The sequence below is a fragment of the Oncorhynchus gorbuscha genome, linkage group LG02, assembly GCF_021184085.1.
Source record: "Oncorhynchus gorbuscha isolate QuinsamMale2020 ecotype Even-year linkage group LG02, OgorEven_v1.0, whole genome shotgun sequence".
NCBI lineage: Eukaryota > Metazoa > Chordata > Actinopteri > Salmoniformes > Salmonidae > Oncorhynchus > Oncorhynchus gorbuscha.
Genome location: NC_060174.1, coordinates 18,591,485 through 18,606,353, shown reverse-complemented (window position 1 = coordinate 18,606,353; position 14,869 = coordinate 18,591,485). Strand labels below are relative to the sequence as shown.

Genomic DNA, 14,869 nt, shown 5'->3' with positions numbered 1-14,869 from the left:
GCTGGCTTAAATCCACTACTCAGTGGGATCCTCTCAGGATCTCCCACCCTTAACCCAGCATATGACACCTTCTGCACTATACTCTGACTATGGCCACTTCAACCAACCTCTAGCACTTCCAAACCCCAGCAACATGGGCACCCCTACAGTTGACACACACAACTTTATCCATCGAAACTACATAATCCTTCTTGGAATCTCCCTCCGACACACTGCTGCAACATGACCATAAATGTTCCACCTGAAGCAGCGCAGTGCATTCGACACAAAAGCTCTAACAGGATAACTGATGTATCCTAACACGACTTTGTCCGGTAGAGACTGAATCAAAAATAAAAACGACTGCCAGCTGTGCCATCAGAGTCCCTGGGTTCGCGCCCAGGCTCTGTCGTAACCGGCCGCGACCGGGAGGTCCGTGGGGCGACGCACAATTGGCCTAGCGTCGCCCGGGTTAGGGAGGGCTTGGTCGGTAGGGGTGTCCTTGTCTCATCGCGCACCAGCGACTCCTGTGGCGGGCTGGGCGCAGTGTGCGCTAGCCAAGGTGGCCAGGTGCATGGTGTTTCCTCCGGCGCATTGGTGCGGCTGGCTTGCAGTGCGGCGTGGTTGGGTTGTGTATCGGAGGACGCATGACTTTCAACCTTCGTCTCTCCCGAGCCCATACGGGAGTTGTAGCGATGAGACAAGATAGTAGCTACTACAACAATTGGATACCACGAAATTGGGGAGAAAAAGGGGTAAAAAAAAAATCAAAACAAAAAAAAAAAAAAAACGACTGACAGTGACTGATCTGATGAAGATTCTCTGGTCTGATGAAACCAAGATTGAACTCTTTGCCCTGAATGCCAAGCGTCACATCTGGAGGAAAGTACATGGAGATCCTTGATGAAAACCTGCTCCAGAGCGCTCAGGACCTCAGACTAGGGCAAATGTTCACCTTCTAACAGGACAACGACCCTTAGCACACAGCCAAGAAAATGCAGGAGTGTTTTTGGGATAAGTCTCTGAATGTCCAAGCCAGAGCCCAGACTTAAACCCGATTGAACATCTCTGGAGAGACCTGCATTGTTTCCCACCCACCACCCTCCAACCCCCTCTTTTATGCTACTGCTACTCTCTGTTCATCATATATGCATAATCACTTTAACCATATCTACATGTACATACTACCTCAATAAACCTGACTAACCTGACTAATCTGTATGTAGCCTCGCTACTTTATATAGCCTGTCTTTTTACTGTTGTTTTATTTCTTTACCTAACTATTGTTCACCTAATCTGTTAGAGCCTGTAAGTAAGCATTTCACTGTAAGTTCTACTCCTGTTGTATTCGGTGCACGTGACAAATAAACTTTGATATGATTTGAAATAGATATGCAGCGACGCTCCCCATCCAACCTGACAGAGCTTGTGAGGATCTGCAGAGAAGAATGGGAGAAACTACCCAAATACAGGTGTGCCAAGCTTGTAGTGTCATACCCAAGAAGACTCAAGGCTGTAATTGCTGTAGTAAAATGTGAAAAATTTCAACGGGTCTGAATACTTTCCTAAATCACTGTACACATACAGAGACAGAGGGGCGATGTTTCACTCAGTCGGATGCTTTCTCTGGCGAGACAATTTTTATTTGTCACATACGCATGTTTAGCAGATGTTATTGCGGGTGTAGAAAAATGCTTGTGATTCTAGCTTCAACAGTACAGTAATATCTAACAAATAATATCTAACAATTTCACAACAATACACACAATACACACAAATCTAAAGTAAAGGAATGGAATTAAGAATATAGAATTATTTGGGCAAGCAGTGTCAGAGCGACATTTTTTTATATATTTTTTTCATTTCACCTTTATTTAACCAGGTAGGCTAGTTGAGAACAAGTTATCATTTGCAACTGCGACCTGGCCAAGATAAAGCATAGCAGTGTGAACAGACAACACAGAGTTACACATGGAGTAAACAATTAACAAGTCAATAACACAGTAGAAAAAAAGGGGAGTCTATATACATTGTGTGCAAAAGGCATGAGGAGGTAGGCGAATAATTACAATTTTGCAGATTAACACTGGAGTGATAAATGATCAGATGGTCATGTACAGGTAGAGATATTGGTGTGCAAAAGAGCAGAAAAGTAAATAAATAAAAACAGTATGGGGATGAGGTAGGTAAAAATGGGTGGGCTATTTACCGATAAACTATGTACAGCTGCAGCGATCGGTTAGCTGCTCAGAAAGTAGATGTTTGAAGTTGGTGAGGGAGATAAAAGTCTCCAATTTCAGCGATTTTTGCAATTCGTTCCAGTCACAGGCAGCAGAGAACTGGAACAAAAGGCGGCCAAATGAGGTGTTGGCTTTAGGGATGATCAGTGAGATACACCTGCTGGAGCGCGTGCTACGGATGGGTGTTGCCATCGTGACCAGTGAACTGAGATAAGGCGGAGCTTTACCTAGCATGGACTTGTAGATGACCTGGAGCCATTGACTAAGATAAAGTAGAATAGGATAGAATACAGTATACACATATGAGATGAGTAATGCAAAATATGTAAACATTATTAAAGTGACTAGTGTTCCATTATTAGAGAGGCCACTGATTTAAAATATCTGTATATAGGGCAGCATCCTCTAATGTGCCAGTAATGGCTAGTCTGATGGCCTTGAGATAGATGTTTTTCAGTCTCTCGGTCCCAACTTTGATGCACCTGTACTGACCTCGCCTTCTGGATCATAGCGGGGTGAACAGGTAGTGGCTCGGGTGGTTGTTGTCCTTGATGATCTTTTTGGCCTTCCTGTGACATCAGGTGCTGTAGGTGTCCTGGAGGGCAGGTAGTTTGCCCCCGGTGATGTGTTGGGCAGATCGCACCACCCCCTGGAGTGCCCTGCGGTTGCGGGCGGTGCAGCTGCCGTACCAGGCGGTACAGAAGTAAAATTATAAAAACACAGAGACGAAAGAGTTCCTTTTTCTCTTGGTACATTTCTTGAGGAAACCTTGTCATCCATGAATATGTGCCACTGGGTGAATGTGCTGCTAAAAAAAGCCAATCCGGGCGAACATAAAGAACAAACACTGTTCATGATTCCACTCGTTCGCAAAGAAGGCAAGTGTGATTAGAACTGTCAGATCAAGAATATAAGTGCTCTGAGCTTTGATCAATGCTGGGAGCAATATTTAGATGTTGACATGTAATTGATTTTGTTTACAAAATTTATATTTTGCACTATTCATTAATTTTTTTAATTAGAAAAAAATAACGAAATCCGGACCTCGTTGTCCTCATATGTAGTTATGTCCATGAGAGCCCTTTATTTCAACAGAAGGCTCTGGTCTAGCCCGTAGACTATACAGACAGTCAAACCTATTTTAAGAGTCAAGATTCTCTGACACAGATTAGAGACACGGTTCTGTGTCAGGTGATAAATTGTATAAACAATATAATATGTCATGTTATTACATTGAATTTGCATTAAAAGATGGCTTGATGTCTGACAGGATGGTTATTGCTTGAAATACTATTTCAACTAAATTTCACCTTTATGGCTTGATCATGTTTGACAGAAGAATACCTTACATCAATGTCTCCTAAACTTTTTAGTCCCGTACCCCTTCAAACATTCAACGTCCAGCTGCGTACCCCCTCTAGCACGAGGGTCAGCGCACTCTCAAATGTTGTTTTTGCCATCATTGTAAGCCTGCCACACACAAACTATACGATACATTTATTAAACATAAGAATGAGTGTGTTTTTGTCACAACCCGGCTCGTGGGAAGTAAACAAGGAGCTCTTATAGGACAAGGGTATAACAACACAAGGCGAGATCCAGATGCAGACACAGGAGGCAGATGGTCTGAACTCTGATATTTATTATAATCCAAGAGGTAGGCAAAAGGCAGGTCAGGGAGGGGCAGGAGTTCATAGCCAGGGCAGAGTCCAAAATGGTACAGGGCGGCAGGCAGGCTCAAGGTCAGGGGCAGGCAGAGTGGTCAGGCAGGCGGGCTCAGAGTCAGGACAGGCAAGGCAAAGGAAGACGAGAGAAAACAAATAGGAGCTAAGAGAAAAACACTGGTTGACTTGGTTGAACTGGCACAGACAGAAAACACAGGTATAAATAATGGGGAAGATGGGCGTAATTTTTCTCTTTATTTAGCCATCTTACATATAAAACCTTATTGGTTCATGAAAAACTGTCACCATAGGATAAACTTTCTAGGGCAGGCATTCCGCTGGCGGAACCCCACCACAACTTTCCGCTGATAAGGCAGTGCGCGAAATTCCAAAATATTTTTGGGAAATATGTAACTTTCACACATTAACAAGCCCAATACAGCAAATGCAAGATAAACATCTTGTTAATCTACCCATCATGTCCGATTTAAAAAATGCTTTACAGCGAAAGCACAACATATGATTATGTTAGGTCACAGCCAAGTCAAAAAAACACACAGCCATTTTTCCAGCCAAAGATAGGAGTCACAAAAAGCAGAAATATAGATCAAATTAATCATTAACCTTTGATGATCTTCACAATACATGTATGTTTTGTTCGATAATATGCATATTTATATCCAAAAATCTCAGTTTACATTGGCGCGTTACGTGCAGTAATGTTGTGATTCCAAAACATCCAGTGATTTTACAGAAATACTCATAATAAACATTGATAAAAGATACAACTGTTAGTCACAGAATTAAAGATAGACTTCTTCTTAATGCAACCGCTGTGTCAGATTTCAAAAAAACTTTACGGAAAAAGCATAATCTCAGAACAGCGCTCAGAGCCCAAAACAGCCAGAGAAACATCCAACATTTTTGAGTCAACAGAAGTTAGAAATAACACCATAAATATTCACTTACTTTTGATGATCTTCATCAGAAGGCACTCCCAGGAATCCCAGTTCGACAATAAATGACTGAACGGTTCCATAAAGTCCATCATTTATGTCCAAATAGCCACTTGTTGTTAGCGTGTTCAGCCCAGTAATCTTCATGAGGCGCTGGCACTTCGTCCAGATAAAAACTTGAAATGTTCCATTACAGTCCTTTAGAAACATGTCAAACGATGTGTTGAATCAATCGTTAGGATGTTTTTAACATAAAACATCAATAATGTTCCAACCGGAGAATTCCTATGTCTGAAGAAAAGCACTGGAACGGGAGGTAACTCTGTCGGGAGCGCTCATCATGAGACCAAGGCACTATGCCAGACCACTGACTTAAAGAGGTCTCATGAGTCCCTCCTTTATAGTAGAATCATCACTCAAGGTTCTAAAGACTGTTGACATCTAGTGGAAGCCATAGGAAGTGCAACTTGACTCCATAGACACTGTGTATTCGGTAGGCCAAGCTTGGAAAAACTACAAACCTCAGATGTCCCACTTCCTGGTTGGATTTTCTCAGGGTTTCACCTGCCATATGAGTTCTGTTATACTCACAGACATCATTCAAACAGTTTTGGAAACTTCAGAGTGTTTTCTATCCAATAATTATAATACTTTGCACATATTAGCATCTGGGACAGAGTAGGAGGCAGTTCACTCTGGGCACGCATTTCACCCAAAAGTGAAAATGCTGCCCCCTATCCCAAAAGAGCTCATGAGAAGGGTGTGCTTGAAAGGATGCACATAACTGCAATGTTGGGTTGTATTGGAGAGAGTCTCAGTCTTAAATCATTTTCCATACACAGTCTGTGTGTGTATTTAGTTTTCATGCTAGTGAGGGCCAAGAATCCACCCTCACATAGGTAAGTGGTTGCAAAGGGCAACAATTTGCCAAGCCAAGAACCTCTGAGCGCAGCCTTATCCAGAAATCTGGCAGTGGCTTCTGATTAAATTACATTTTCACAGAACCGCTTGTTTCAATTTCGATAACACTCTCTTGTTCAGATATCGGTAAGTGGACTGGAGGCAGGGCATGAAAAGGATAACAAATCCAGTTGTTTGCGTCATCCGTTTTGGGAAACTACCTGCGGAATTGCACACCCAGCTCACAGGGCTTCGGTATATCACTTTTTTTTAACCTTTATTTAACTAGGCAAGTCAGAACAAATTCTTATTTCCAATGACAGCCTAGGAAGAGTGGGTAAACTGCCTTGTTCAGGGTCAGATCAACAGATTTTCACCCTATTGGCTACAGGGATTTGATCTTGCAACCTTTCCGTTATTAGTCCAACGCTCTAACCACTAGGCTACCCACCTCCCCAATTTGGTATTGTCTATAAGCTTGAGTGCTACACAAAAATTCATACAATGATGGAAAGACCTGTGTGTTGTCCTTGTTAATGCAGACAGAAAATAGCTCCAACTTCTTAATCATAGCCTCAATTTTGTCCCGCACATTAAATATAGTTGCAGAGAGTCCCTGTAATCCTAGATTCAGATCATTCAGGCGAGAAAAAACATCACGCAGATAGGCCAGTCGTGTGAGAAACTCGTCATCACTCAAGCGGTCAGACAAGTGAAAATTATGGTCAATAAAGAAAACTTTAAGCTCATCTCTCAATTTAAAAAAACCTGCCAATACTTTGCCCCCTGATAACCAGTGCATGTATGTTGTAAAAGCGTTACATGGTCACTGCACATATCATTGCATAATGCAGAAAATACACGACAGTTCAGGGGCCTTGCTTTATCAAAGTTAACCTTTTTCACTGTAGCGTCCAAAACGTCTTTCAAGCTGTCAGGCATTCCCTTGGCAGCAAAAGCCTCTTGGTGGATGCTGCAGTGTACCTAAGTGGCGCCGGGAGCAAATGCTTGCATTCACGTTACCACTCTACTATCTCTCCCTGTCATGGCTTTAGTGCCATCAGTACATATACCAACACATCTTGACCACCAAAGTCCATTTGATGTCACAAAGCTGTACAGTACTTTAAAAATATCTTCTCATGTTGTCCTGGTTTGCAGAAGAGGATGTCTTCCTTAATTGACCCCCCATAAACGTAATGGACATATACCAGGAGCTATTGACTCATCCTGCTGTAACGCATATAATTCACTGGCTTGTATGCAAAGCAGGAATTGTTTCAAAACATCTCCTGATGCGTCATGAAACAATGTTGTTTGATGAAGTCATTGTCTGTATGGTTTTGTTTGACCTTTTCCTCCAGCATTGTCCCAGCTATATCCGTGGCAGCAGGAATAATTAAGTCCTCTACAATAGTATGGGGCTTGCATGTCCTAGCCACTCGGTAGCTCACTATATAAGACGCTTCTAGCCCCTTCTCATTAATGGTATCTGTTGCTTTTATACGTCTTACTACTCGAAAGTCATCTTTAATCTCGCTCAAAAAACTCCTGTGGCTTATTTTTTTTTAATTGTCATGTATACGTCTGAGCAAGAGTGAAAGTTTCCCTCGAGGGAGTAACGGTTAATGTGACTGGATTATTAATTATTTGACTAGGCTACCTGTATTTGAAATTGTATTGTTATTTCGCTGAACACTAGAGGGTTTCATTTTATTTTTGGCAGTGAAATGAGGCTACTCAGGCGAGAGAGAGAAACTCACCCAAATGTATAGCCCCGTTGGAAAATATAAATGTACTGTTAGAAAATGTGAAGAAAAAAAAGAAAACAAAGATTTTTTTATTTTTAAAATGTGAATCATGTTTATATTTGGCATACCCCGGACGGCATTACTCGTACCCCAGTTTGGGAATACCTGCCTTACATTATCTTATTTAATGAACATTAACAGCAACCTTATGGTATATCTGCTTAGTACAAAATTTAACAGAGTCACATGTTATGTAAATATATGTTTATTTTTTTACATGAAAATAGATACATGAATATACAAGGCATAGACAGTTAGTGCAAACTTGGAACTATTTTGGCATGAAGATTGAGAAGACTACTACTCCAGTCTCATTTTCAGTTAATTTATCACCTGATTTACTTAACAAAAGAAACATATAAATAGGTGGTCCAGGTGTTCTCTATTGTTACTACAAGCAAGGGGGGAGGCCGATGACATCAGAGGGCACCATCAGACCAACCCGTCGAATGGCCTACTCCATGAAGTTTGCACTTGTGTCTAAAAAACACTAATTTGCTCAAAACATATTTTTTTGTACCCTTAAGTGTGTGTACATTACTGTATTTATACGTGGGATATTGTTTTTCAACAGGAAAAGTTTGTTTTTTAAATAGCTGGAGTGCGCCTTTAAAAGGGGGAGGGGAACTCAAACTAAACACAATCAATGAGTGCAAGTGTATGTGAGGTCTGCTTTACTGTATCATAGAAAAATATGCTGCAGACCTTGACCTAGTCAGAAATGTTGCAAATGCAGATAATTGACTTATATAATAACGGTTTAAGGCATTTATTGAAAAAATAATATTATATTAACAATACACATAAATGAATGACGTATGCCATTATATAAATACATATATTTACGTAGACAGCGGTAGTATTGCAGTGGTGCATTTTCAATGCTCAAGTCCAGTTATGTTTGTTTTTCCATATTGGTGGCCCATTACTCCGCAGCAGGCCATGTCTTTTGAGGACTAGTGGGGCTTCGAGTCTTGGTTGTCCCCTGAAAGAAATATACCAACGTTTTCAGCCTGATAGTAATAAAACAGGGCAAAAATCACAATGAACAGTAATAAACTGGAGGGGAAAAATACATTGTGCTTTATAGAATGTGTTCTATGGGTCACTACTGCTACACATGTCAAGACAGGATCTTTCAACTAGCAGCCAACATACCACACCTAAACGAAACATTGGAGTGTAGCTGAAGCGCTAAAATTACACACTTCAAATAGTAGCAACATTGCGCATGACACAGATATGTTGTGAGTGCAACCTATACTGGATTCATGGTCTAACTGGCTGTTTGTCATATAAAAAAAGGCAGGCCTCCAGACCAGTCTGGGGAACTCACAGCTGTCTGGGCTTTGGCGTAGTTCATGTGGGCGTAAAGCAGCACAGCTGTGTCATTGTGAGAGGCCTCCAGGGCGATGGACAGAGCATTACTGCCATCCTAGAGAGGGAGGAACACGAAAGGGAGAGCAGGCTTAGCTATAAATCCTCTGAGGATACACATAGCACTCCAGCACATTCATAGCCACAACACACCGTTTAGGAAGATTAATAAACTATATGCCAGAACGTAATTACAAATCATTTGTAGACGCAAATTGACTTGAAAATCTATGGCAAGACCTGAAAACGGTTGTCTAGCAATAATCAACAACCAATTTGACAGAGCTTAAAGAATTTTGAAAAGAATAATGGGCAAATGTTGCACAATCCATGCATGGAAAGCTCTCAAGAGACATAGAGATCAAAAGAGATCAAAAGTAATGTGAGCATTACATTGTGAAAAGCAATTACGTCATTTCCGGTCACAACTTGCAGGCTTGTTTTCGAGTTGCTGTGCGTTTTGTTGCTAACCTATTTTGCGACCTGACAACTTTACGGTTTTCACTTTTTAATTACCGTTCATATATTTATTTATTTTTTCCTCAACTTTTTCACTCCGGACGCTTTATCTGGACACGATTCGTCGGGACCTCCAACAGCGGAAGCTAAGTAGTAACATTAACATGATGCCTTCTAATTGCAGTCGCTGTACTCGCCTTACGGCAAGGATAGCTGTGCTACAAGCTCATTCAGCCGACAGAAACTTTCAACCGGTTTTCCCCTTTAATCAGCGGGTCAGTGTCAGAGGCCGAGTCTTCTCTGGTCTCTTCTCCTCCCGTTACGGGGTCTGAGACGCCGAAGCTTCCCACCATTAGCTCTGACAAATTGAAAACTCTAGTCATTGGCGACTCCATTACCCGCAGTATTAGACTTAAAACAAATCATCCAGCGATCATACACAGTTTACCAGGGGGCAGGGCTACCGGCGTTAAGGCTAATCTGAAGATGGTGCTGGCTAAAGCTAAACTGGCGAGTGTAGAGAGTATAGAGATATTGTTATCCACGTCGGCACCAACGATGTTAGGATGAAACAGTCACCAAGCGCAACATAGCTTCTGCGTGCATATCAGCTAGAAAGATGTCGGCATCGAGTAATTGTCTCTGGCCCCCTCCCAGTTAGGGGGAGTGATGAGCTCTACAGCAGAGTCTCACAACTCAATCGCTGGTTGAAAACTGTTTTCTGCCCCTCCCAAAAGATAGAATTTGTAGATAATTGGCCCTCTTTCTGGGACTCACCCACAAACAGGACCAAGCCTGACCTACTGAGGAGTGACGGACTCCATCCTAGCTGGAGGGGTGCTCTCATCTTATCTACCAACATAGACAGGGCTCTAACTCCTCTAGCTCCACAATGAAATAGGGTGCAGGCCAGGTAGCAGGCTGTTAGCCAGCCTGCCAGCATAGTGGAGTCTGCCACTAGCACAGTCAGTGTAGTCAGCTCAGCTATCACCATCGAGACCGTGTCTGTGCCTCGACCTAGGTTAGGCAAAACTAAACATGGCGGTGTTCGCCTTAGCAATCTCACTAGGATAAAGACAACCTCCATTCCTGTCATTACTGAAAGAGATCATGATACCTCACATCTCAAAATAGGGCTACTTAATGTTAGAACCCTTACTTCAAAGGCAATTATAGTCAATGAACTAATCACTGATCATAATCTTGATGTGATTGGCCTGACTGAAACATGGCTTAAGCCTGATGAATTTACTGTTCTGAGGCCTCACCTCCTGGCTACACTAGTGACCATATCCCCCGTGCATCCCGCAAAGGCGGAGGTGTTGCTAACATTTACAATAGCAAATTTCAATTTACAAAAAAACAAATGACGTTTTCATCTTTTGAGCTTCTAGTCATGAAATTTATGCAGCCTACTCAATCACTTTTTATAGCTACTGTTTACAGACCTCCTGGGCCATATACAGCGTTTCTCACTGAGTTCCCTGAATTCCTATCGGACCTTGTAGTCATAGCAGATAATATTCTAATCTTTGGTGACTTTAATATTCACATGGAAAAGTCCACAGACCCACTCCAAAAGGCTTTCGGAGCCATCATCGACTCAGTGGGTTTTGTCCAACATGTCTCTGGACCCACTCACTGTCAGTCATACGCTGGACCTAGTTTTGTCCCATGGAATAAATGTTGTGGATCTTAATGTTTTTCCTCATAATCCTGGACTATCGGACCACTATTTTATTACGTTTGCAATTGCAACAAATAATCTGCTCAGACCCCAACCAAGGACCATCAAAAGTCGTGCTATAAATTCACAGACAACACAAAGATTCCTTGATGCCCTTCCAGACTCCCTCTGCCTACCCAAGGACGCCAGAGGACAAAAATCAGTTAACCACCTAACTGAGGATCTCAATTTAACCTTGCGTAATACCCTAGATGCAGTTGCAACCCTAAAAACTGAAAACATTTCTCATAAGAAACTAGCTCCCTGGTACACAGAAAATACCCGAGCTCTGAAGCAAGCTTCCAGAAAATTGGAACGGAAATGGCGCCACACCAAACTGGAAGTCTTCCGACTAGCTTGGAAAGACGGTACCGTGCAGTACCGAAGAGCCCTTACTGCTGCTCGATCATCCTATTTTTCTAACTTTAATTGAGGAAAATAAGAACAATCCGAAATTCCTTTTTGATACTGTCGCAAAGCTAACTAAAAAGCAGCATTCCCCAAGAGAGGATGACTTTCACTTCAGCAGTGATAAATTCATTAACTTCTTTAAGGAAAAGATTATGATTATTAGAAAGCAAATTACGGAGTCTTTAAACCTGCGTATTCCTCCAAACCTCAGTTGTCCTGAGTCTGCACAACTCTGCCAGGACCTAGGATCAAGAGAGCCGCTCAAGTGTTTTAGTACTATATCTCTTGACACAATGATGAAAATAATCATGGCCTCTAAACCTTCAAGCTGCATACTGGACCCTATTCCAACTAAAATACTGAAAGAGCTGCTTCCTGTGCTTGGCCCTCCTATGTTGAACATAATAAACGGCTCTCTATCCACTGGATGTGTACCAAACTCACTAAAAGTGGCAGTAATAAAGCCTCTCTTGAAAAAGCCAAACCTTGACCCAGAAAATATTTAAAAAACTATCGGCCTATATCGAATCTTCCATTCCTCTCAAACATTTTAGAGAAGGCTGTTGCGCAGCAACTCACTGCCTTCCTGAAGACAAACAATGTATACGAAATGCTTCAGTCTGGTTTTAGACCCCATCATAGCACCTACACGTACGCTACGGTCACAAGACGCAGGCCTCCTAATTGTCCCTAGAATTTCTAAGCAAACAGCTGGAGGCAGGCCTTTCTCCTATAGAGCTCCATTTTTATGGAACGGTCTGCCTACCCATGTCAGAGACGCAAACTCGGTCTCGGGCTGAGTCACTGGCTTACTGGGGCTCTCTCATGCCGTCCCTGGATGGGGTGCGTACCTGAGTGGGTTGATTCACTATTGTGGTCATCCTGTCTGGGTTGGCGCCCCCCTTGGGTTGTGCCGTGGCGGAGATCTTTGTGGGCTATATTCAGCCTTGTCTCAGGATGGTAAGTTGGTGGTTGAAGATATCCCTCTAGTGGTGTGGGGGCTGTGCTTTGGCAAAGTGGGTGGGGTTATATCCTTCCTGTTTGGCCCTGTCCGGGGGTGTGTCTGGCCCTGTCTTAGACTGCTGCGCCACTCGGGAGGCTATTAATTTTGTTATTAATTTGACAACATTTCTAAAAACATGATTCCACTTTGACATTATGGGGTCTGTAATCCAATGTCACAAAATCTCAATGTAATCCGTTCTAAATTCAGGCTGTAACACCATTTTTGGAAGGGAAAGTCAAGGGGTGTGAATACTTTCTGACAGCACAGTATATATATATATATATATATATATATATATATATATATATATATATATATATATATATATATATATATATATATATATATATATATATATATATATATATATATATATATTATCCTCAGAAAACTTGGGGCACCAAATAAAATCACCTGCGAGCCAAATTTGGCCAATAAAATGACACACTCAAATCTAACTGCCTATAGCTCTGGAAGTAAGGATATGCATATTCTTGATACCATTTGAAAGGAAACACGTTGAAGTTTGTGGAGAATATAACACATCACACCTGGTAAAAAATAATACAAAGAAAAAAACACTTTTTCAAAATATTTCTACCAAATGCAAGAGAAAGGCCACAATGTATTATTCCAGCCCAGGTGCAATTTCGATTTTGGCCACTATATGACAGCAGTGTGTGTAAAGCTTTAGACTGATCCAATGAACCATTGCATTTCTGTTCAAGATTTTGTATCAAGACTGCCCAAATGTGCCTAATTGGCTTATTAATACATTTTCAAGTTCATAACTTCACTCTCCTTAAACAATAGTATGGTATTCTTTCACTGTCGTAGCTACTGTAAATTGGACAGTGCAGTTAGATTAACACAAATTTAAACTTTCTGCCAATATCAGATATGTCTATGTCCTGGTAAAATAAATTGTTACATACAACCTCATGCTAATCGCATTAACCTACATTAGCTCAACCGTCCCACGGGGGACCGACCGATCCTGTAGGTTTTAAGACTGCTGGGCCGGTGTGGGTACAGGCTTTTCTTCTAGGCAGCTAAGCAACACACCAACTAAGTGAAGCTGGAATCAGGCTGGAACGAAACCCTGTACCCACACTGGCCCTTAAGGACCCCCCCCCCCCCCCCCCTCGCTCTAGGTTACACACCAGCAACGGGTTAACCCACATCTCTGTCTGTCTCCCAGTCCTCAACAATTAGCTGTATCCAATTGTCACAGGGTTTTTTATAAAAAAGCATGTTCCCAATTACTTTCCCAGCCCCTCTCAGTCCAGCTGTGCCCTACTGAAACCCAATCCATGTGCTGCACGGGTAACACACTTTTCCCCAGATATGAGCCTGGACTGGAGGTTCAAAGTAGTCTGAGAAAAATGTATTGTAAAGTCATACTGTAGAAAAACACTAGGTATATAGATTCTAAAATTATTCTCTCTTATTGTGAAAATAAAAGTGTTCATACAAACAAGAATTTATCAAATAAATAAATCGAGTATGTGTTTTTGTATTCACTTCTTGGGTGCATCTCAATAATCTATTGTGGTTTCCTCCTCTGCTCTCCTGTCCTTCATCTGCAGCTCTGATGTTAAGATGGGAAATATGGCTAAAGCATATCAGAGCACTTGCTTTGATCTGCTTAGTTTTTTCAGTTCAACGTGAAACAGAAAAGAAGTAGAGGATGAGGAAAGTGGACAGGAAGAGGAAGCCAGTTAAGCATATCAAGACACACTCTGTGAATGTACAGGGTAAACAGACAGACAGACGGCAAAGGAACTCACATTGTCCACAATGGAGATGTCACAGCCCGGCTGGTCCAGGAGCAGCGAGACAATCTCGGCGCGGCCGTGCTCGCTGGCGCACATGAGCGCCGTGGAGCCCTCATCATCCTGCACGTTCACGTCAGCCCCGCAGTCCAGCAATGCCCGCACCATCTCCTGCCGTCCATGGCTAACAGCTAGCATCAGCCCCGTCTGGCCAGCCTAAACACAACTTAGCCCAGTTAGCATAGTGTTAGAGAAACACACATAAGCAATATTGACAGAGGGGATAGAGTGGATGTGAAGTGATTGAGAAGGACTTGCCTGGCTGGCCTTGGCGTTGACGTTGCCCTGACTGAAGAGCTTCCTGACCACCACCATGTCATCCTCCTCTTTCACAGCTGAGAGGGCCGCCAGCATGATCGCAGTGTAGCCTGCCTTGTTCTGCTTATCTACACAACACATGCCTGCACAGAGCACACACACACACACACCTTGTTGAAACCCCGGGGCATGGCATAACTAATGTGATTTTATGCCTGTAGATAAACTATAAATAACCAAACTTCTG

General features: G+C 42.3%; 1 protein-coding gene across 4 annotated transcripts in view; it reads right to left on the bottom strand.

The window, feature by feature from the left end:
- Positions 1 to 7,739: 7,739 nt before the first annotated feature.
- Positions 7,740 to 14,869, bottom strand: part of LOC123998374 (KN motif and ankyrin repeat domain-containing protein 3-like) — a 37,701-nt gene continuing 30,571 nt past the window's right edge. For all 4 annotated transcript variants that reach the window (XM_046303495.1, XM_046303496.1, XM_046303497.1 and 1 more), the window contains exons 8-11: positions 14,623 to 14,765; positions 14,320 to 14,520; positions 8,887 to 8,985; positions 7,740 to 8,535 (exon numbers count right to left, since the gene is read on the bottom strand). In XM_046303495.1, the coding sequence (XP_046159451.1) occupies positions 8,476 to 8,535; positions 8,887 to 8,985; positions 14,320 to 14,520; positions 14,623 to 14,765 (503 nt within the window). In that variant the 3' untranslated portion in view covers positions 7,740 to 8,475. The remainder of the gene's footprint in view (positions 8,536 to 8,886; positions 8,986 to 14,319; positions 14,521 to 14,622; positions 14,766 to 14,869) is intronic.